The sequence below is a fragment of the Anser brachyrhynchus genome (genome assembly GCF_964034855.1).
Source record: "Anser brachyrhynchus genome assembly, chromosome: 1".
Taxonomy (NCBI): Eukaryota; Metazoa; Chordata; class Aves; order Anseriformes; family Anatidae; genus Anser; species Anser brachyrhynchus.
Genome location: NC_137694.1, coordinates 77,094,983 through 77,119,216, shown reverse-complemented (window position 1 = coordinate 77,119,216; position 24,234 = coordinate 77,094,983). Strand labels below are relative to the sequence as shown.

Here is a 24,234-nt window from a genome sequence, read left to right as displayed (position 1 = left end):
TGTACAAGGGAGTGACGAGTGTGCTTGTAACTGGGTATGGGTGCTGCCAATCAACTGGGCATGAGGAAACAGTCCCAATCCTCCACCATGTCAAAAAATAACAAGTCCTTGATAACCAGTCATGTCGTGTTTGTGTTTATCACAGGCTCCTCTCAGCCGCTATAGAGGTGCCCATTCTTGGAAACAGGTTGCTGTTTCCTCTGACCTTTTACCCACAGATAGGAGCCTTGCTGCAACATAAGGTCTGTACTGCTGATATGGGTCCAGCAGCAAGGTGGCTATCAGGTCTCCATGCTGTCGGCATGAATGATACCACCTAACTGATAGGGTGCAGCTCAAAGGCCCATGGAGCAGCCTCCTTAGATCAGGGAGAGGTAACACCGGGGTTGGCACCAGTTGATCACTGCCTGGCTTCCTCCTGGGACAAGACAGGTGCTTGCGGAGTTGCGCAGTAGGCTGGATGGAGGGATAGCCAAGCCAAGACTGACAGCCAGACTTATGCTGCTGTCTTGCAATGTTTCAGCTGGCCCTTGGTTGCCAGGAGGACATGGACAAATGAGACGTGGTGCAATGGGGCTGTCAGATGTCCTGAGTGACGCTCTCTGCAAACTCCTCACACAGCATGGGGACTTTGAGGACTCCAGCCCCTAGTGGCCAAGGTGTGCTTCCCTCTGGCATTTTATGAGCCTGAGGTTTCCAGGCCATGCCCTCAGATGCAAACTGCACTGCTTCTTACCTCTGTATCCCCAGATCATTTGGGTTGGACCCACCAGAGCGCTGGCACAGGATGCAACAGGTTGCTTGTGGAGCACTGTCTCCCTGTAGATATAGACACAAGAGTATCCTCATCCCCTTAGTACACTCCCACCAGTTTTGGACCAAAAGACTTCACTGAGATAGATGTGGTTAGCTCAGCTGCTGGTTCTCAACTGCTGGATTTAATGACAGTGTGTGAGTTGACAGGGTAGCATTTGCCATCAGTCCTCCTAGCTCTGGTTTTCGTGTGTGCAGTGATGCTCCACAGGGTGTTGATCTCTGTAGGACATACCTCTCAAAGGCTTTTTTGCTGAAATTTTGCTGTTTCCTTATAGAATACTTTAACCTACTATTGAATGTGTACTTCAAATATCAGGCAAGTTTCTCTGTAGTTATGCTAACAAATGAAAACAGAAATAGTTGGCATCACATAAATGTGTGTACTACCAGTAACAGGGTGACTCGTCAGTTTCTGTTATTTAATCCTACCCCAGTAAGCCTGAATATTAGATATGACAATAAAGATAAACAGAAGATAAACAACACCTCCAGGGCCTCTCCTGTCACCCTGGGGATCTGGGAAATTCTCAAAGCCACCCTAACAGACAAATATTTGCCAGGGAGACCATTCATCTGGCTGAGCCTCCCTGCATGTTACACAGCTTCATCTCTATTACCTCAATGAAGGAATGAAGGTTCAAATCTTCATTTGCTTTTCTTTCTTTCGTGTTTTTTTTTTGTGTTTTTTTTTTTTTTTTGCCCCTCCGCCCTCTCCCCCTATCTTTGTTGTGTATGTGTTTACCCCTTGAAGGTGAACCATCACATGCCATTGCAGGACAGGAGCTGGTGTAGTAGCTGTCACCTTGCAGCCATGGCTTTTGCCTGCAATCTCTCCAAAAGATATAGATCTGATGGCAGCCCTGTTATTATTAGCTGTATCAGTTGCGGCTGTGGCACAGAATATCCTTGGGCAATGACGCATTGTGAAAAGGTTCAAAGGAGGACAGTGAACTTTATAATCTGACATGCTGTAAAAAAAAAAAATGACTCTGCACAAATGGTTGACCTTCTTCACAATATACCTAAATGTGGGTGTAGCCACTACAGATAGCAAACTTCTGAAATCAGAGTTGTTAAATCATTGTACATGATTAGTATTGAACTATGGGAGAATGAAGGAGGGCTTCTCTACCCACATGCAAGAGTCCAGGCACTGTGAGAAGGCATACCAGGCAGAGAATCTGCTGCTGGAATTGCAGAGCAATGTAATGCCCATGTGGGTGAAGTGCTTTTGGCTAAGCCATACCTCTTGACAGCTGGGATTATCTCAGAGTAAACTGATGGTCAGTGACTAAAGCTCATCAGTCCTGATGTGCTCTGGTCAGCCCTATGCCCACTCTGCACCCAAATACTTCTTTGAAAGTGGAACCAGGTTTTGTTTCCTAAACTGGTGACAGCTAGGCACTGAGGTGCCATAATTTCCCAGTCAGTTTAAACACTCACACTGTAATTAACATTTCAAAGGCTGTCTCTATTGAATAGTCACTGACTATAAGTTTAAAAGAAAAAAGCTATAGCATCAAAACAAGTAGGGATGGCATTCATTGCAATTCTGCAATATGGGAAAGCAAAGAATGGACATAGTGAGCCCTACAGAAATGACTGTGGGGTTCAGATCATTGGGGAGGTACAGAAAATAAGCTGGAGATGAATGGAAATGGAACTATGAAGAAGATGGAGATGGAACTATGTAGTTTGTCCACAGCAGTGTATTCCCTAGCTGAAATTCTATGTTGGAAGTCAGCCTTGCATTCATAGGACCAGCAGCTGTGTTTGCCTTCGGCAATTAAATAGTCTTAGAAGATTTCATTTCTTCATCATTGTTGCAGAGCCTTTGTACAAATTTTACATAGATACACAGGGACAATCTTTACAGGCATAAATTCCTACTAGTTTCAAATGATTGGTACATCTGGTAGAGAATTAGAGCAACAAAATGCAATGACAAGCAATGTCGCTTTTAATTCTCCATTTGCTATTCAATATGACAAGATTAAAATATTGGATGGATTTAGGGCATTTTAAAAATGAGAAAGTTGATGCTCAACACTGCTACCTAAAACATTCAGAACCCTGTGGATGTGCTTCCAGAGTCTGACTCAGGTAACCAACACATTTAACTGCATGTTTTCCACAATGTTACTATTTCTTTTAGTACATGCTGCCTGAGATATGTTTGGTGGGGAACACTACTGTGATTCGCCTCACTTGAGAAATCTGCAGCTGAAAGAGATGCACATGCTACTGTCTTTCATCAAACAGAGAAGAGAATGTTGAACCTGAAGTGGAGGTAACAGAGTAAACACAGTTACAAAACAGTCAATTTTATTTGAGTTATTTAAGGCTTCAGAAAGCAGTCACTCACCAGGGCAAGGATACAGATGGGAGAAGGTAAGAAAGTGGTAGAAGGAGCTGGAATGAAGCAGCCCAGAAATGCAGTGTCCACCTACCAAGTGGTATTTTCCTTAAACCAGAGAGAAAAGCCAAACTCGAAATTTCAAGATTGCTCTTCTGCTAGCAAATCTCTGTGAAACCTGCTGGTAAAATGTGTGCTCCATCTGCACCCATAGCAGGGCTAGAGAACAAGACAAGGACAACGTGCTATTAAAAGCAGTTCCTTAGAGCCTGTGGCAGAGATCTACGCAACAGAGACAGAAATTCTTCAGGATTAGCTTGCCATGCCTGTGTTTATCTGGTTCAAAACGTGTCAGTTGTAGTCTACGTTCTGTGTTGTAATACAGACAAAGGAGACAGCAAAAGTGGGTTGGAGGACTTGGTATGGCGTTCTTTAAACCCTTTCTACTACGCTAACTTTGAAAACAGAAGTTTGTGCCCAGTCCTGCAAGGAGCTGAGTACTCTTTTTCCTTAGCTCATTGCAGTTCAGGATACTGCACTCTTTCAGGGACAGGCCCTATTTTCCAAGCATAGACAAGATGTGAGAAGGAGCAGCAATTTCAGTTTGCTTCCCCTGGATTTACATTATGGGTGCTGAAAACAGAAGCTAGTGTAAGAAGTAATTTAGATGAGGTAATAGAATTGGAATTTTCCTTGCTACTGTATTGCTTCTGTTTTACACCTTGGCCATTTCATTTGTGAATGATTAATTAGTCTCCAAGTGATTAGATTAGGGAAATGTGCTGACTCAGAAGATAATAGGAATGTATGAAGAAATGAAAGGGACAAGGCATAGTAAATATGCAATGTATTTTACAGTGAACTTTTTTTGGCTACATCAGGGTAATAGTTCTCTCATCCTGCACTAAATGCATATGGCTGGAACCACAACTGTAAAACAAACCTCTGAAATCTCTCTGAAATTCAGACTAACCCACAGAAGCAGGATTCATTATGTCTCCAGATATAGCTAGTGCACCTGAAGTACCTGAAATGAAATCTGTTGACAGAGGATAGACTTTTCAAGGAATTAGCCCATAAAATATGAAACAATGGTAACTTAGGTCTTCAGATCGGGAAGTAAAGAGAAAAATGTTGAGTTTGTCACTACTAAGAGGTCCTCCGAATTCTGCTTGTGCATCAGTGTCCTTGTGTTTCTTGTATCCTCTTTTTTTTTGCTGCAGAAAGAGCTAGAAACGTTATGCAGAGCCCCATCCAATGCTCCATCTTCCTCAGAAATAAAAGTATATATTCAAAGCAGCTAGCTAGAGATGTCCCAAAGACTGACTCAATTACCTCCTGAATGATTCCCATCTCCCTTCATTGCTAGTAATAGAAAACATGCCCCCAGAGCGTATTTGACATGATTTTGATCCTCACCTGGCCCTGCATAACTGACTTTTCTGAGGACAAAGGGCACATTTTTCAGGCTGTAGCTGTTTAAGGGCAGCTTTATAGATGAGACAGTTGAAAATATCAAGGCTTGCTGACTTCACATTTCTTTGACTAGTAGACTGGCAATACTGCCAAGAAAGAAAAACAAATCACTCCTATTATACTGATTTTTCTGGAAATTGTATTAGAAACAAGCATGTACAGAAGCTGATAGCTGTCCTTCCTCCTTGCCTGTAATCTCAATAGGTCAAGTACTGGAAGGACATCTCCATCATTAACTTCTTACCCTGGATCATGGGAGGTACCTTTGGTAGTCAGCTTATGACTAAGCCTATGTTATTATTTATGATAAAACAAAAACCATGACCTTGAGAAATTTCCAAAGGACTACTTTATTTTAAAACAAGATTTGCATACAGGTTTTAAAGTCAATTTGAATACACTGAAGGACCTCACTGGAATATCTTGTAGGAGGTTTTCAATAGGAATAATGAAGCCACTGGCTGCCTGGGGAAAAGAATGTAAAGATAAGTGAAGCGCTGTTTACAAATGTTTTTCTTATCCCATGAGATTTTGAGACCTAGATGAAAAAAAAAAAACCACTGAAAAATCAAAGTCTGAAGGTTCTGGAATCACACCACCCTAAAAAAAATCAGTTAGTGACAATGGAAATGAAAATTGAGATATTAAGCATTTCAAAATATTTTGATTCAAACCAGAGCTATTTATTTTAATATGATACACTTATATTTCAGGTTGAAAAACATTAATGGTGATTTCTACAGATTCAAAATTTTTCAAAAAACACATTTCATAATGGGCAATGAATTGAGAACTATGTCTTTCCTGCAAGTGCCTTTTTTTAAAAATTATTATTATGATGATTATATTATGATTATGCATTTTCTGTGGAAAGATTTTGAAATCTTCAACCATTTCTAGTCATGCAACATGTAGGATACAACCCAATGTGAAATATCTGCTTAAAATTTGTGATTTTTTTTTCTGTACTCCTCTTATGGAGATAGATGACAGCTTAAAAAAATGATTGTGCTTCAGAAGTTCCTCTGTTTTTAAGAAGCCTCAGGCTGAAATTCTGAAATGTTTTGAAAACTGTTTTCTTGACATCACATAATTGAAGCATTGGGAATCAGCTTGCACTTTTGAACACTCAGGCCACTGCATATTTCATAAAATGAAAATCCAAAATATTTCAATCACATAAAATAAGATACTGCTTCCATGGAAGTATAACTTGTTCAATAATCACACTAAGCAAATTTTATGGCAACACAAAATGGTCAGTCTTGGCATTTTCCACAATTACTATACTTTAACTATCACCCCCTTTCTTTATCTGGAAAGCTAATAAACGACAAATGATACACATTTTTGATGACTCTGCATTTCAATTATTTATGAAATTACCTCTAACATTTCAGTTTCCTTTATCAGCTAACTAGAAAAATCGATACCTGATAGGGACTTCATCATGCACAACAAAGTATAAAAGCATGAGGTTTGTATTGCTGGTTTCAGTTTGTTACTTCAAACCATCTAACTTAGAGGTGACTCTTAAATCCTCCTGTCATTTCGCTGGTATCTGATTTGCAGGAATCGAAGACTTAAGCAAACATGTCCAACCCCAGTGAGACAGAACTAATTCATATGTTTAAGGGGATTCCCTTTACCACCAGGTCTTCTCTAGAACTCTTAAAATCCTTGGATACTTTTGATGCTAGGGAAGATGATGTCCTTTTGGGTTCCTATCCCAAATCTGGTAAGTTCTACTTTTAGATGTTAATTGCAAGACGTTTCAATTGTTTGTTTTGTGTTCTCTGCTTAACTTAGTTGTGAAATACCCGTGTGCAAGAAACAGGGAAGGATGTTTGAATATGTGAGACTGTTATTCTCTCAGGAAGTGTTTAAATTACCCCCAAAATACAAATCATTTGTCTAAATTTTGATTCTTTAATTGAAAATAATCTCAGGTGTTTTCATACTGGAAAGCAAATAGATATTTCTTTCTTATAAGCAAAATATATACTTGAAGGATGTGCCAGAGGACTTCCTACATTTAATTATGAACAAGGCAAGAGTTGAATTAGGTTATTTGTATGGCCCTTGCCTGCAGATTTATTCATTTCTTCTTCCCTCTCACCCAGGCTCTGTCTCACACACATACCAAAGAGGGAGCTCAGTTACTTTCCAAATATATAGACTCAATTTACTATAAGAATACAGAACAAAACAAAACAGATTATTCTAAAATAAATAATAAAAACAATATAACCACCTGCTGACAAGCAGTCTGAATTTTATAGGTTAGCTAATGAATTTGTTTCAATACAAATATTAACACTTTGCATAGAGTTACTTTGTACTTCAGCAACAACACTATTTTTTTCAGTATTTATACATCTAGAGCCAATGAGATTATACAGTTACGTAGTTTCTTGAATCTGGAGGTGTAGAAGTTCTGAGGTGTTTTTTAGAAGGTGGTTTTCTGTGTGTGCTAGAAAGCTGTTCCCATACACAAACTGCATGTTTCATGTATCTTCTCAGTAACAAATCTTCCTTCTTTTCTTTCATTCTTTTTTTTTTTTTTTTTTCTCCTTAAAAATAATTTTCTGAAGGCACACACTGGCTGGCAGGAGTTATAACAAAGCTTTACAATACTCCAATTACACTAACATCTCCCATTGAATATGGAGATGTTTCCAGACTGGAGGAACTGAATAAACTCTCATCAAAGAGGATCATCCCAACGCACTTGGACTACAACATGTTGCCTTCAAATTTTAAGAATAAAAACTGCAAGGTAAGGCAAAAATTTATAAAAGCAGTAAGATATTTTGTGTCTATTAGGAATCTAGTTTGTCTTGTTAATCCTTAAACGATATTAAATGACTTACAGTTTCCAGAAGTGGTTTGCTGTGAATTTTGGAGACACAGCTAACCAGCAGTTGAAGGCAGCATGAGCAGAGGCTTGGGCTAAAAACTGGGTTCTGCTCCTGCCCTACTGTTCCCACTGGGTGATTTGTATGTTAGGCACCACAAAAAATGCAATACTAGGATCTTTCAATATTATTAGGGACTGGAGGGTGGTGTGTGTGTATCATGGCTCCATTTCCTAGTGACTGGAGGGTTTGTTTAGAAAGCAGTTATCTGGGGTATTTATGGAATGTTCTGAGGGTGAAGGTACCCTGCCCCTCCTATTGAAGCTTTTTCAAGACCCTATATTGAAATAGTGCCAAACAGAGGTGAATTCAAATGTAGGAGGAGGATTCAGGTCAGTTTGGGGGTCAACCCATGCTGATGTGGAAGGTCTATAAATAATCAGCTCTGGGCTTCAAATTTTATGTTATAAGTTCAGAGTTTCAGGATTACATAGATACAGACTTTTGGGACAACACTAATTTCAGTGAAAGGCCAAAATTAACATTTGCAGCTGTCCTGTAAATGTTAAGAAGTAAACAGTTTCATATATATCAGATATATGAGGTAGTTTAACTCATGAGTTAAAACGAACCAGCCTCTTTCACAAAATGTAAACATTACCCACCTGTAGGAAACACACCTCTGCCCACAAGGTTTTGTTTGCTGACCACTGCTCTCTTCTGCCTAAAAAGGGACAAATGCATTTCTGTCCTTATGACATGGTGTCCAACGGAAGAATACTAAAGGAAAGGGTTTTGACACTGCAAACTGCCTGTGAAAATGCCACATTTATGCACACAGCTCCTCTAAAATAAAGGAATAACATTATCACTAATAACCATATCATCTTCATTTACAGATGATCTACATCAGCAGAAATCCAAAAGATACTGCAGTTTCTATGTATCATTACTACAGAGAGAATCCACACCTTCCCACTGTTGATACCTGGACTGCTTTCTTTGACTTGTTCTTAGAAGGAGACGGTAAGGATAAGTGTTATGTTTTATCCCTGCAGTTTTTATTATCTGATCATGCACAGAAAGTGTTAACAAATGCAAACTGTGTGAAAACTCCTTGTTGAACTCCTAATTTATATAGCCTTAGATTTATTATTTTTTCAAGGTAAATTCTAATGCTAAACCAAACAAGAACAAATAATAAGATGCTGTCTTCAGCCCTGTGAGGAGACATTTTGAAAAGTCGTTGCATTCTTTCAGCACAACTGTTCTTTGCAGGTTGCTGTCCTCCGGCACATCTGTTAAAAACATATTCTCATAGCCAAGTTGCAGGTTTCATCTCTTCCCACACACACTCTGAAAACCCCAACAATTTGTTGGTTATGATGCAGGTTTCCCTGTAGTAAAACATTTCCGACCTTGCTTCGTGAGCCATGCTAATAGCCCGCTTCACACCAAGAACTCATGTTTAAACCTTGATAGCAAAGGAATGTGCACACAGCTCCTTCCAAGCAGACAAAAAGGCAGCTGGGATCACTGCAGCCACCTCCTGTCCTTGGTGGGCAGTCTGGTGGGGTAGACACTGTCTGAAGGTGCCCAGAGAGCAGAGGTCCACTGCCCTGCCAAAAGGTGGGCAGCACAGAGGGAGACCGTCCCCAGGCTGCACGGAGAGCCACGCTTGCAGGCTTACTGCCTTTTCTGATCTTGAAAGTAGACTTGTGTGGTCCTTCAAAAGAAGTCTAGGTGCTTTCACAAAGTGCCCCTGCACACACTAAGTGCCCTTGCACACACTCTGCCTGGTTGTTGTCTTAGTCGTGGGGTCCAAAGACCAAGGTGAGTGACACATGAGTGAGATTTGTGTGAATGGCAGTGGTGGCATGGAAGCTGACAGGAGGACTGTGTTCCAGGTATCCACTCCCATTTTTAGTGTTTTATTACTCCTTTGAGGACTTGCTCCTGCTATACAACCACAATGATGATAACAGCAACAATGATAGACGGCCTTGAAAAATTTGAAAGAAAAGTGCCAGTGCAGTCACCATGAGCTTACATCAAAGCTCCAGAAGTCAGTTTGAATTTTCTTCTGCCTTGTAGATCTTGTGTTCCTCATTCAGAGCAGCCCTAAGGCACATGAATAAATGATGTGCAGGATCTTGTCTTGTTTAGTAACATCTCTGAACATTCAACAGTGAAAAAAGAAAAGAGGATTGTCTCAAATTTTAAAACATCTCCCATTTGTCTGTAAACTAGTAGCCTTCTGCTGTTTCCTGCATGCTTATGCATGGCATAAGAAGATAATTATGTTGGTTACAGAAGAAATTTATCTGAGAGGTGATACTGGGAGAGAGGTTGTCATTTTTGCTCTTAATAGAAATGTATGATGTTTGTGCTGCTTGGTTCAGATCCTGTACTACTCTTGCAGAGTTCTTTCAGTTGAGAACAAGGGCAAGGACACCCAGAGACAACTTATGCCGTCACTAGAGTCTCCAAGACTGTTTGCTATACCCCCAGAGCCAAAAGGGTCACTGACTTTCAGCTATTGGAAACAGGATTGCTCACTCATATAGCAAAAACCCACAGAGAAAGAACTAAAGGACTTGGGGACAGCTGAGACAATGATGATCTAGTCTAAGAGCTTACAGGACCTAAAAGTCATCACTGTTATCACTGTCCTTTTTTTTATTATTATTATTTTTTTCCAATTTTTATTTTTCAATTTTTATTTTTATTTTAAATGGAAAAAAAATGGTTCTTTGGATACCTACCTTGATGAATATGTTCTTCCCCTGCTAGAAACAGGAAAGAAAAGCAGTGGAAATTCCAAATTTATGTGTAGACAGTGGAATTCTGGAGATCTGTCCATTTCTTGCACAGATGTGGGCTGGGGTAAAGCAGGTGCATTTGTTGGCCACATTCCTGGTGTGGCTAAGCAGGCTTTAATTGGACACTGTGGTGCACATGTGCCCTGCAGTTAGACAGCATTTTACATGTACGAGGTGGCTACAGACTGGAGCATTCAGCAAAATACCTAAATACATCCTGAGGTTTATAACCAAAATGATGCCCTTTACAACATTAAAATATTATACCTTTCTGGTAGCAGCATAAAGCAAGGTCAAAGTTACGGAGAAGGCTGGATGTGACTGCTCTGTCTATCCCTTTCTTAATGGCCTGGAGGATGCTTTCAACTCAGCTGTCAATCTTGTCTTTCAACCAGAAGGGTCAGAACTGCTTTTCTTTTAAAATAAAACTCAAGTTTAGCTGTCCTCCTGTAGTTCAGCAAAAGGAGCATTTAGACAAAAGAAGTACTGTAAGTCAATTATAAAACTGTAGGTTACCTGTGTAGTTGGCTGAATGATGTATTTCTATAGTAACTCCTTCATTTAATCAACTCTTCCTTGACTTTTTAAAGTATATAAATTTCTCCTCTACTGGGACAAAATAGAGCTAGCAACAGTGTGTGCCATTTAACAGACTCTTTATTTTATTCTCTAGTGTAATATTTATATTTATGATACATTTATTTCCTAGCTTATTTTCCTAGTCTTTACGTCTGTGACCATGAACATGCAGATATTTGCTCAGATACTCGGATCTCATTGTGCCCATACATTTTCTTTCTTTACTGGCCTATTCCTAGATTTGGAGACTCTTTCCCCTAGAGAATTATATCTCAGAAAAGTTTCTGCATCTCTTTTACAAAAACAAAGTCCAACAGGAATGGTAACATTTTTGGATGGTAAACTTGAGTCACTTCACAGAGAGAATTGAATCAGATTTAAAGGAATATGGGGTACATACCAAGAAGGGATCATTCCCCTAAGTGTGTGAGATACAGAGTTATTTATGAATCAAAGTTATATGAATCTATACGGGTTTTCTTTTCAGTTGTCTGTGGATCTTGGTTTGATCATTTCCTAAGTTGGGAAGAACATAAAAATGACAAAAATATCCTGTTTTTGTTCTATGAAGACATGAAGAAGGTAAATATGCTCTCTGTTCTTATTTCAGAATGCTTTACTTTTAAATTGACATAACTAAAATATCAAGTAGCAAATTCTAATGAAGAGGAATGAATAAGAAAATATGAATGGGCATATTTTATATTTGCATAGGACTTTTTGTCTTGAAACACATAAATAATTAAATAATTCAGACTACACAAGTTATGCAAGTCTTAAATTGTGTGAGTGTTGCATTTCATAGATGCAGGAGTGGGACATATATTACGTGATTTTCCCCAGCTACAGAAAGAATTTTAAATTCCTGGTCCTTGGTCCTATAGAAAAATTAACCAAGAACATCTATTGAGGTCCACACTTTAACCTGTTATGCCTGACATTTCAGGTGAAATTTTCAGAAAGTGATATAAAACAACAGAACTACTCATGGTCAGTGGGAACAGTGTGCCCAGTAAAGAAGAAAATTAGAGGCTGGGGGTGGAGGTAGGAAAAAAAGATTTGACAAAGGGAAATTATTATGCAGAAAGAGCTTTGCTATTCTTAAACAACAACAAAACCTCTAATACCAAATATACTTTAGCTTTCAGAGAATTATTATTTTGTTACGAAGCAAACACTTTTTTTTTCCAGTGTTTCCATTAAAATAGTTCTGTTTATTTTTGGCAATTCCACTATGAGGAATTCCAAGCCCATTTTGGATCTGGAATCACTTGTGAGATCTCTAGATAAGGCACCTCCAACAAAATAAACTCCTTACACAGAGAAATACTCCTTTGAGTATTTCTGTTCCCAGTGAAATCATTCTGAGAAACAGAAAAACAAACTGGGAGTTTACCTGGCCATGTAATTCTATATGATTGCACATAGAGGGCATTTACTCATTTCTGTGAGTATGAATAAGAGTGGAATCAGGTTTACCGTATCTGTCATGTATACAGTCCAAAGATTTGTTTAGCTTTGCTAGAAAGCAAATAAATGGGACAAACCTGTTATGTAATACAAATAATAATTTCCATATTAACTGAAAGTCTGATAATCAGCTCAGTAATTTAAAAAGCTTATTCTTCTTGTATCTCAGGATCTCCCTAAGATTGTGAAGGAAATCAGTGTGTTCCTGGACATAGACATCAGTGATGATAATATCCAAGACATCTGCAAGAAGTCATCCTTCTCAGAGATGAAAAACGACACTGAAAAAGAAAACAGTGACCCCAGTCACACTGTCTGTGCCCTGACATCCAACAGGAAGCTGATTTTCAGAAAAGGTAAATTCACTGTTCCTGGCTTAATAGAGCAGCACCAACCAGGACCTATTCAGAGGCAGCAGCCTGTGTCTCTCCCTGCCTCTGATGATGTTTTGGGTCCACCCTAGGAAGCAGTAACAGGATTTTCCAATCTGAAGCCCCCTTAAAAAACACTTTCTAAGTTCTCTGGTTGCAAATGCATGCATATGCTAGAAAAACATGAAAGGGTCTTAAACAACAGTTTAACTGTTGCTCCATATGAGCTTTGCAGCTGAAAGGAAAACTTCATGAAACATTGCTGTTTATCTGCCTATTTGTATCTAAAAGTTTACACTCAGTCTCTCACAAGCCCCAGAGTCTCCTCTCAAATCACCAGTGAAGGTCATTTAGTTTGCAAGAGTGGAAAAGAGCTAGACACATTCCTTCTGAAGGAGTCTGCTGGTAGCCTTTATCCTCTGTACTCCCTGTTATCTTACTGAAATGTTCCCAAAAAGAAATATGCTGACGATGACAGCAAAAGAATGGATGACTCAACCACCGGGTGACCTAAGAGGTCGCATTAAGGCCTTGGCCAAACTGGAATCTGCACTAAAATCTTCAACAGTACTTAGCTTGAATGTGATTTAAAAATACCTCAAGGAGCTGTTTTCTTGTTACTGATGTTTCGGAAGCTTCTTCAGATTAGAATAATAACAAAATCAAAGCCATCATGTTTAGATGGATTTTCATTATTTTTAATTATTTTTTGAGCAATCATTCACAATTCAAAAATTAGGGTTATTTCAATTAAGAAAAACTTGTTCTCAATTATAAATAGGGAAACTACATTTCACTAATTCAGCAGAATGTTTTTACCAATGAGCTGAAGTAAATGCCAGAATACAATGTCAGGAAAAAAACCAAACCAAACCAAACCAAAACAACCTGCAACAACAAAAACAGATATAGCTTTCTAAGTCAGTGATTTTTGACAAATCTATGCTGAAAAACTTGAAGAATTTCAACATTTTTATTTCCAAGTAGTTTCTATGCAAATCCAGAGGTTTTAGCAAACTTCAACCAGCTTACAGTAGACTTTTGTGTATATGCATATATATATATAATTATTATTATTATTATTATTCAGGCATTCTTTTCTTTTCCTTGCTATCCAGAATACTATTTAGTCAAGTGCCTTGAGATGATGTACACTTCTTTAGAGGGTGCACATGAGGGGAAATTTTGAGCATTTTCTCATTGAAATATACCAGTTAAAAAACAAACAAAAAAAAACAAACAAAAATCATGTTTGCTCAAACTTCTGATGACTTGGATAACTGTTGAAACACTTGCATAGACACATTCAATAGAACACGAATGTGCATGGTCACCCAGAAGTAGTTAACTGACCTCGTAAGTGGTGGGACATCTCATCTGTAGAAAGCCCTAAAAATTAGGAGCAGGTGTGAGGGTGGGATTCATGTGATCAAGTCACTCTGGTTTCCTTTTTTATGAGTCTTCTTTACTTGGTAGAGAGACGTAGCTGCCTTTTCGGCACAACTCATTTGATGAGTTTTAGATGTTGACTAGGATGAGATGAATTTCAGCCAGGAAGCAAACACTTCCCTCTACTGACTTTGAAAGAGCTTAAATGGAGACCTTTAACTACAAACACCTAGGTGAGGCAAGATGCCTCTCTGCCAAGATGACCAAGAGCTCTATTTCCATCTTGGAAACCTGCTACTCTTCATGTACCACTTAGTGTTGTTGGCATTGTCAGGTGACACACAATGAGAAACAGTCTGAGGCGTTAATAGCCTTTATGGATGATGATTCAGCTGTTTCCATCAGAGTCTCACCAGACTGATACAATGATTATGACCTATTACAGAGACTATGGTTGATGACACAGTAATAATTTATGCCATCTGCAGCATTAATAAAACTGGTCTGCCTTTAAAATGTTTTCAGCACTATATATTGCTAGCCTCAATCTTATTTTTCTGCTCCTGCTCTTCTAGGTATTGTTGGTGATTGGAAGAACCATTTCACTCCGAAACAGAACTTAAAGTTTGAGGAAATATTTAATGAGAAAATGAAGCTCAGCAAAATGGCAAAAAGTCTCACCTATGAATTCTGATTCCACAGGCAGAACAATACTCAATTATCAAATTACAAATACAGAGAGAGCAACTGGTGGGAAATTCTGGATGGGGGCTAATAGACTGTAAAAGTTAAAAACAGTTCAGCACTGCTCTTGGAACTGATACCTTGAAGATGGAAGCAGCACTGACTGATCACGTTCATTTAGCTTGTTTACATAAATTTACCTCAGGTATCAGCCTTACATTTCACCTAGTCAAACAGTAAAAGTGTGAAGAAGGATTGTGAGACGGAGGTTTGAGGGCAGGACTGAACTCCAGTATCAGAGGGCAGATTTATGTTGTTTTACAGTTAGGTGTCAGACTAATTTTTCTACAACCAAATCTACTTTATCATTTATTTATTGTTACTTTATTTTGCTCTAGAGTGATATGAATGGAATTCTTAGATCTGGTTTAGGAATTTTACCTAAGATGTTCTTACCCGAGATGTTTTCTTCACTCAGAGGGTGGAGAGGCACAGGCACAGGTTGCCTAGCTGTGAATGTCCCATCCGTGGAGGTGTTCAAGATCAGGCTGGATGGGGCTTTGGGCAACCTGGTCTAGTTGGTGGCATCCCTGCCCATGGCAGGGGGGTTGGAACTGGATGGTCTTTAAGGCCCCTTCCAACCCAAACCTTTCTATGATAACATGTTAAGAAAAAAAATAAATCCAATAATACACTGTATATTTAAAAAATCTAAAAACACATCATAAGAAAATGACCAAAGACTTGACTTCAGATTCAACCCATTCTCATCTACCATGATTTGGAAAGTGCCTGTCTTATCAGACTTTATTATCGATACTGAAATTGAAAACTGTAGCAGTACATTTGAAGATTTGCAGTGAGGTTTGTTTGTAAAATTTTCTTTCTTTCCTTCTTTCCTTCTTTGTTTCTTTTTCTTTCTTTCTTTCTTTCTTTCTTTCTTTCTTTCTTTCTTTCTTTCTTTCTTTCTTTCTTTCTTTCTTTCTTTCACAATGTATAGATTTTGTTGTAATTTATTTCTGGGTTGTATTGTATAATATTTGTATTTTAAATGTAAGTGATATAAATCCATTCAGATTTCTGTACCATATGTTGAGAAACTATAAAAGTTTTTTTCATTTGACTTTCTCCCTGCAAAATTCCTATTTCCAGTGTTTTGAGTTTCCATTTAACTTCACAGCCCTTGTGCAATAGAATTCAACAGTTCCAGTGTAGCAAACAAACCAGTACTTGGAGACAGTTTAATCTGAGTGAGACGTATTTACCCTGCTCTGATAAGACAGGTTTTCTAAGAACTACCTGTCCATGTTCACATCCTAGGGACTGTTCTAGGAACACAGTGAAGATATTTCTTCTGATTCACTGCATGATGTGTTTTCTGTCCACACCTTCAATTTGCCTTGCAGGCTAGCATTAAGTACTCTTCTCTTGAACTAGTTTTTCCCAACCACATAATTACAACACATCAACAGGCAGAGAAAACAGCAAAAACTGACTGAAAATAAACTAATGCAGACAAGCACTGTTGCTCTTCTGTGATCCCTGTGTGTTTTGCAGGCACGTCTGTAAGGCAAGCTCATTCTCTGGGTGAGCTGTTTCTGAAAAGTCGTGATATGACCTTATTGATAGTGAATATAGATGCTCTCTCCAGCCACACTAGCTACACAGCCCTTTTGTTTGATACCTTCTGCAAGCTGACATCAGTGCCAACTGTTTGTGCATCTGCACAAATGATACAGGAAGTTACATGCTGAGGATGTAAGAGAAAAGCCTATGCAACAGCAGTCTCTTGCCATTTACCAATTCAACCCAAATCAAGAGAGATGCTGCTCTGAGCACTGTTTTATGCAAATCAACCTTTTGGAAACCGGACGTTTGTGTTGCTTTGCTCCTCTGACACTAAAATCTTTCTCACTCTAAAATGCCATGAATCATTGTTGTCTGTGGATGCCTTTCAGGTGTCCTTCTTCCAGTATAAATGAGTGGCAAGAGATCAGTTAATGAAGATGCTTGAACACTTTACTTAAAGATATACACTTTCCATCCCTTTGACTATGGAAAACAAAACAAAACAAAACAAACAACAAAGCACACAACAACAACAAATGGTCCTTGGGCAAATGAATGTTGCAAGTAAGTTTATTAACTGAGTTAGGCAATTCTATCTAAAGGTGCTATGCAAGGTCCTAAAAGAAGCCCCCAAAAATGTAATGGGAATAGCACTGTTAGCAGAACTGCTCAGTCACAGACAAAGGCCCAAAAAAGCCTTCCCCCTATCTAAATTCAAGATCTGAAAAGGAGAAGCAAGAAAATCCAAACACCATGTCACACAATTAACTGAAGGGAAGGAAAGCAACAGAAAAGAGAAGGAAGTCTTTCAGTTTAGGCTGGCAGAACAAGGCAGCGGGAGGCACACTAATTTGAACTGTTTTACACAGCATTTGTATGTGTGCTCAGCATATCAAACTGTGCATGAAGAAATGATATGTGAACACAACACATGGATCAGCGAGGGAGTCAAAGCATATAGCCCTGAACTGGCTGAAGGAATGCCATTAGCACAGAAGGTAATGAGTAGTTTGCCAGCTGTCTGACCTCCAGCATTGCATTGCAGTTAAATGGACATTCAAAATTAAGTTTCTTTCAGTCATACCTTATACTTTTACAACACTTTTCATCTCCAGGTGCTTTAATTATGGCATTACTCAAGTCAGACAATGCAGCCAGCCTTGATGTAGAGTGCAACAGCTAGCTGGCCATGAGTGATAGCCTAAGAAAGCAAGCTGCTTCTGCTGGTAGAACTACTGCTTAGCAGGTCATCCCCAGGCATAACAGGCTGCCTTGTGCAGTGTAGCAAAGCTGGCCTGTGTCAGAGGTCTGGAATATTAGGCTGGGCACTTACCGAAGGATGGGGGCATGTGTTTGTAGCTACTGGTAACCAGGGTCTGCCAGCAGTTGCTATGCCTACCATTTCTTTACATCCTCTTTCTTCTTGCTCTTCCCACTGTGCTGCTATTCCCACTCCTCTTCCTATGGCTGTAGCATCCCACCACCATCAAGAGAGATTCAAACTGAATTTTTCAAGGAATCGTCAATCTGGTTCCACAGGGCATTTTGGCCAGCTGTGGAGATGTTCTAAAATCTTCAAAACGTCCATAGTAAGATGCTGTAAAAAAATTCTCTTCCATTTGTTTTTCTTTTTCTTTTTCTTTTTTTTCTTTCTCCTTCTTTTTCTTTCTTTCTCTTTCTTTCTTTCCTTCTTTCTTTCTTTCTGCCTGCCTTCCCTGCCTTCCTGCCTTTCTTTCTTTCTCTTTTCTTTTCTCTTTTCTCTTCTTTTCTTTTTTCTTTTCTTTTCTTTTCTTTTCTTTTCTTTTCTTTTCTTTTCTTTTCTTTTCTTTTCTTTTCTTTTCTTTTCTTTTCTTTTCTTTTCTTTTCTTTTCTTTTCTTTTCTTTTCTTTTCTTTTCTTTTCTTTTTTTTCTTTTCTTTTCTCTTCTCTTCTCTTCTCTTCTCTTCTCTTCTCTTCTCTTCTCTTCTCTTCTCTTCTCTTCTCTTCTCTTCTCTTCTCTTCTCTTCTCTTCTCTTCTCTTCTCTTCTCTTTTCTTTTCTTTTCTTTTCTTTTCTTTTCTTTTCTTTTCTTTTCTTTTCTCTTCTCTTCTCTTCTCTTCTCTTCTTTTCTCTTCTTTTCTCTTCTTTTTTCTTTTCTCTTCTTTTCTCTTTTCTCTTCTTTTTTTCTTTTCCTTTCTTTTCTTTCTGTTCTGTTCTGTGCTTTTTTCTTTTCCCCTATGTAATTTAAAACTTTTGGAAAAAGAGAGAAATAGGAAAATACTGATCCAAAATGTACCTAGACCACAGCAATACTAGATCTGGAAGAAACAAAACCCTGTGCAATCTCTGTTACAGTAAATGGGTACAATATTGCTTCCTATTCTGGTAATATATTTCACCAGAGAAGACTGATTCTCAAGACTGATTTAATTAGTGAGGACAGCATTAAAAATTTATGCCATTAGAGCTGTGTTGTGAAGATTTTACCTGCTCTTGTCAAAGTTAGCCTGCTTTGCTTGCTACCTCATACTTACCTGGCCTTTGGGTCAGGTGAAAATGAGAGCAAGAGTATTTGAATGACTAAAACACTTAAGAGGGAGAAGAACACATGGATTCCATGCCTTGCTTCAAAGACATTTTCCTTAGAAACATCACATCTTTCAAAGTAGTTCTCAAAAAGAGCTGCTTGTGCTGCCTGACTTTCATTCACATTAGATCTGATACGAGGAGTTTGATGCCTAAAGCAGTTTCTTGGAGGAAAACAGTGTCTGGTGAGGAATCTCCTGGAATAGCTTCAGGAACATCTTGTACAAAAGGCAAGTGAGCCTGAGGAAAGGTGGGGGTTTGAATGGGAAGAGTGGGAGTGGAGAGAAGGGCTGGAGATCAGTTGGTGGGTTTGTGCACTGGGTCTAAATACAGCAGAAGTGCTCAAGAGATGAACATGAGGGCTTACATGTATTCATCTGTCACCTAGAAGAGAAAACATTGAGGACCAGGAGGAATTTCCATAGGGTTTTCTTCACTGTCAGCCGACAGGAGAGGAGAGACAGTCACAAATCACAGACAAAGAGCCAGTGATGCTCCTGCTGTGAAGACCCAGTGGGAACGGGAAGGGAGGAATCAAGCCTGACAGAAAGGCTTGTGGGGATGAAGGTGATTGCTGCAAGATGATGTTCAGAGAGGGAGAAAAGGACGGTAAGTGGCTGTGTCACTCCCACCAGTTCCAGCCTCACAGGTGTCCACAATTGGCTTCATTTTTGAAGAGACCAGCAACCGCAAGAGGTGATTCTGCGGTGACTTTTCTATTAACTTTGATAGAAGATAGTCCTCTTTTTCCCCTAACTCTGTTTGCCTGTCTTGCATGCCACAGGGGACGAACTGTACTAAAGGAGAGTGAAACATGGCGGGGCTGTGTGGCTCCCTAGGAAGCCGCTTCCACCAGGCCAAGCATAGAAGAGTGGCGGCACCTTGTGGCCCAGACAGAGCGAGCAAGAACCTCTGACAGCTGCTCGAGTGAGAAACAGCGACAGAAAAGCAGGAAGGCACAAATTGCTTTGCCATGCCTCTTTTTGGATTCTGTCGAAATCGGTCCCACAGGCCAACGCTAAGTGGAGAAATGGCGGTCTTGGGAACCGACTGCAAACCCTGAGTGCCAGAGACCTGTCTGCTCTCTGCTGGTAAACAGGGAAGCGGCAAGGAACATAAATGTTTGTTCCTCATGTACATACACTGACTGCAGTGTCTGAGCTGCGAAGCTCTGCACCAGAATTGAGTGTTCATTTTCACAGGATGTTCTGAAGCTCAAAAGCAGAAATGGGCTGTGAAGAGAATCAGACAGAGGCTTGAGGGGAACAGGCCTGTTTTCCAGGTACCTAATTACAGTCCTTGTGCACAGTCTGCTTAAAACGTCCTTCATTTCTGATTACCAGCATCTGCCAGGATCTGGGGATGACCAGCCTGCACCACTGAGAATTTATGAGCAGACACAAAGACGGAATGGTGGGGGGATGACACGCTGCAGATATGTAAGCAAATATTAAGGGCCAGGAGCAATAAAAGCAGGTTTTCCTTTTCTGTCTGCAAGGTCTTTCATTATAAAAAAGGACAACTGGTGTCTGTTATTTGTCGTTTAAGACCTTGGTAAACTACTTAGACCTAATCTAACAGCCTGGTAGGTATCAGTACACTGCTCAAACTGCAGTTACTTGCCTACCTCTTTAGGAGGCATGAGGAATTTAATTAGTCTACAGCATTGCCTGCCAGCTAAATTAAGGATTTACCTACATTACAATAGGAAAAAGTGCCATAGCAGGACTGTTGTGGTTTAACCCCAGCAGGCAGCTGAGCACAATCCAGCCTCTCGCTCATTCTCCCCAGGTGGGATGGAGAGAGAACTGGAGAGGTGAAAGTATGGGAACTCCTAGGCTGAGATAAAGACAGCTCACTGGGCAAAGAACAAGCCGGACACACCAGCAAAGCAAAGCGAGGGATTCAGTTGGTGCTTCCCAGGGGCAGGCAGGAGTTCAGCCCCCTCCAGGAGAGCAGGGCTCAGCATGCAGAGCGGTCCCTGGGGAAGACAAGCCCCATCACCCCCGAATGTCCTCCCTCCTTCCTCCTTCTTTATACCAGTTTTATTGCTGAGCGTGATGTCCCTCTGGCCAGTTGGGACGCCTGTGCTGGCTGTGCCCCCAGCCAGCTTCTGGTGCACCCCCAGCCTCCCCGCTGGCAGGGCAGCGCAAGGAGCTGAAAAGGCCTTGGCTCTGTGTGAGCCCTGCTCTGCAGCAGCTGAAACATCCCCCTGTTATCATCACTGTTTTCATCACAAATCCAAAACACGGCATTGTGTGAGCCTCTATGAACTCTGTCCCTGCCAAAACCATGACAAGGACTCATCGGCAGGTGAATGAAGTGCAGTATAAAGCTAGCTCACATATCACTGCTATCCAAGCTCAGACAGCAGTTTAGCTGAAGCAGCCTAGAGCGAGTTCCCCTGCTTCTTGGCACGTGCATCAGTAAACTGCAGCACAGATACACTTCAAAGCACAGATACAGCTAGCTTGTTGTTCTTTACAGTGATTGTTCTTTACAGTTGGGCATTGCTGACCAGAAGGCGATGCATCCCCTTCCAAGCTGACACTGTGTTGATGTGAACAAGATGTAATAAAGAAAAAAAGGTGGGAAATAAGAGTTATCAAACTTTTTAATGGGCTGTACAGTCAATGAAAAATGGTTGTGCAACTACAACTTTAGTTTCTCGGAGGACAAAACCTTTCACTATCTCCACATGTAACTTCAGTGTAAGAGTAAGCACACGAGCTCAGATGTATGCCAGTTGAGACCAGAAATTTGTCTGCAAGAGTATGTAAACAAGCAGGACAAGCACATGATACTCACCTGAATATTATTCCATCGTCCAATTGCATTTTGTTTGAGAATTCCCTATGCAATTTACCATGAATATCTGTGACTGATGGATCCCAATTTAGCTGATGTCACTATGTTCTTACATAGCTTCTGTGCTCACTTTTGCCTTATTTTCAGTGAGTTGTTTTGACGATTAAATGATGAATTCCTGATAGTAATAGCAATGCCATGTTTTGTTCCTTTACTGTGTTAGAGATACACAGTTATTTTAGAATGAACCACGGATACATATTGTGAATTAAGCATAAAAATGCACTTGGGAGTCTTCCACACAAAGAAAAAAGGTTCAGAACCAGAGGAAACATAACAGATGTCAGACCCATGGAACACATGGACAAAGGCTGTTTTAAGCGTCCCAAGGCTTACTAAATCTCTGAAAGCCACATCCAGCTTCAGAAATCCATGAGTCATAGATGTTTGGCGGTCACAGGAAAACAGAAAGAGTTGTCAAACACAACATGGCAAATTTATATTCCTTAGACATCTGCTTTTAGTCATTGCTCATTTCTTCAGTTGTCTTTCCCTAGCTCCCTGTTCCTCTTAATTTTATGGATATGTAACACAACTCTCTTCAGTCATCCTTCCAAAATGAAGAATTCTTACTTGGCTATTGCTCACACAAAAGCTGATTTCTTCCTTTCCCCACCTGTCTTATCCTCCTACAAGCCTTTAGAGTTTTACAGCTTTTTTAATATGTAAGAAACAAAACACCCAGTATTCAAGATACATAAAAATCACTGATTAATACAGTGGAATAATGACTCTTATCCTTTTTGTCCTATACCATTTTCCTAATCACTCCCAAAATTTGGTTGCTTTTTTATCTGTTAGTATACACTTCTAAACAATAGGTATTTTCTTTGATCATAACCCCTCAGTATAAATGGATATTTTTATACATGAAATTAGGATTGTTTTTCTAACAGCTATCCCATTATATTTCTCTATTCAGTTTCATCATCCTGCTCTTTACTAACTTGAATACCTTGGTATCATTCCCTCTTTATTGCTCACTGCTCATTCCCTTTAACACATTTTTTTATAAACACACCAAAAATCTTTCCTTCTGCAAAAGTAAGATAATGGCAACCTTTCTTAGGTTGCCCACATATATAAATATACCTAGGATGACAAATGGGGATAGACAAACCCATCCAAGAGCAAGGAGAACCAAACCCACTGTCCAACAAATTTTCAGACAAGTGTGTTACTGACAAGTTTTTTTAGCTCATTTATGCAATGAGTTCATGCATAATAGAGTGATTTTGTTCCACTGGACATATTTTATTATTGCTCTTGCAACATTGACATTTAAGATAATTACTCCTGATGGGCATAATGCATTGTAACTAGACTAATTTGGAGTATTTCTGGAAATAAGAAATCATGTTTTTAGAGAATATTAATTGAAAATACAAATTTTTGAAAAAGCCGTCTCAGCTGGACACTGGAAATGCAAGTTAACTAATATGTGCTTAAAAAGCATTAAGAACATAAAATCACCAAGCATTATAAAGTACCTCAGAACTCACAAAGCCAAGTTTTATGAGATTCATATCGATCTGAAATGAACTAAGGTCAGAACACATTGGATCACCCTACAGGAAATGGCACAGAACTTGAGAGAAACATATATTGAACAGGACAGATTAGGTAAAAATGACTTAATGGAGCTAGAAGTAGGTGAAGGTTTAACTCCTACCCCTTCTGCAGAGGTTAACAAACATAATGACAATGTGTTACTGTCCTTCCTTCTCCCTTCTTCTCAATACTCTTGGCAAGAGCCACCAAACTGTCAAGAACAGCAGAGTTCTTGAGACCTACCCAAAACTGGAATTTTCTCTGAGAACATCCTGTCAGAAAATCCTCTGTACATTCTGCTCAATTTACAAGATGATCCTGATGTAGAAATACTGGGCTAGCTCTGACAGATCAGAAAACTGAAAGGAATGAATCCAGCCTTTCACAGACACAGGCACAAATCACACAGCACTGTGAAAATCTGAACTTGGACTATTTGAAAATAGGAAACACATGCAAGTGAAGGAGAAATTTATTTAACAGAGGACAACCACACACACAAACACTGAAGATCTGTCTCCAACAGAAGATCAGGGCAAAGATGTTGGGCAACTGATTGTGCACCTTATGAGTAACTTAGGCATTGATTACATCTGTCTAAGTTCATGGGATATATTCCATTCATGTGGCACAGGAACTTGGAAGCATACCATTTACCGTATGCAAATGCATGACAAATCACTCCATAACCATTCGCTATCTAAAAGGCTAAAGAAAATTGATTATTGCAAATTTCAGTTAACCAGCTATATTTTAAGATAGGTTTATATAAATTATGTAGTTTTCCTTTTTCAGTTTCACAAAATTATGATAAACAGCCCATATTAGCTTTTTGGGAAATACTTTCATAACAGGCTGACAT

General features: G+C 39.5%; 1 protein-coding gene across 6 annotated transcripts; it reads left to right on the top strand.

Moving 5' to 3' along the window:
• Nucleotides 1–384: 384 nt before the first annotated feature.
• Nucleotides 385–23,837, top strand: LOC308197050 (sulfotransferase 6B1-like). Of its 6 annotated transcripts, none has more exons than XR_013952542.1 (7): nucleotides 385–6,386; nucleotides 7,243–7,427; nucleotides 8,406–8,532; nucleotides 11,395–11,489; nucleotides 12,547–12,733; nucleotides 14,713–17,979; nucleotides 19,083–23,837. XR_013952542.1 is itself a non-coding variant. In XM_080596905.1 (7 exons), the coding sequence occupies exons 2-7, from the start codon at nucleotides 6,242–6,244 to the stop codon at nucleotides 14,829–14,831; spliced, it is 858 nt and encodes a 285-aa protein (XP_080453031.1). In that variant the 5' UTR covers nucleotides 385–6,125; nucleotides 6,221–6,241; the 3' UTR covers nucleotides 14,832–23,837. The 6 variants fall into 6 exon arrangements, 3 of the variants coding, with proteins under 3 accessions (XP_080453031.1, XP_080453030.1, XP_080453032.1); XR_013952543.1 differs by having other exon boundaries at nucleotides 14,713–19,562; nucleotides 19,738–23,837; XR_013952544.1 differs by having other exon boundaries at nucleotides 14,713–19,649; nucleotides 19,738–23,837.
• The last annotated feature ends 397 nt before the right edge of the window (nucleotides 23,838–24,234 follow it).

Bases quoted from the DNA above. Each gene is read 5' to 3' on its own strand.
- LOC308197050 (XM_080596905.1), top strand. From the start codon at position 6,242: ATGTCCAACCCCAGTGAGACAGAACTAATTCATATGTTTAAGGGGATT. The intron at 6,387-7,242 runs GTAAGTTCTACT...AATTTTCTGAAG, and splicing joins GGGTTCCTATCCCAAATCTG to GCACACACTGGCTGGCAGGA. The intron at 11,490-12,546 runs GTAAATATGCTC...CTTGTATCTCAG, and splicing joins TCTATGAAGACATGAAGAAG to GATCTCCCTAAGATTGTGAA.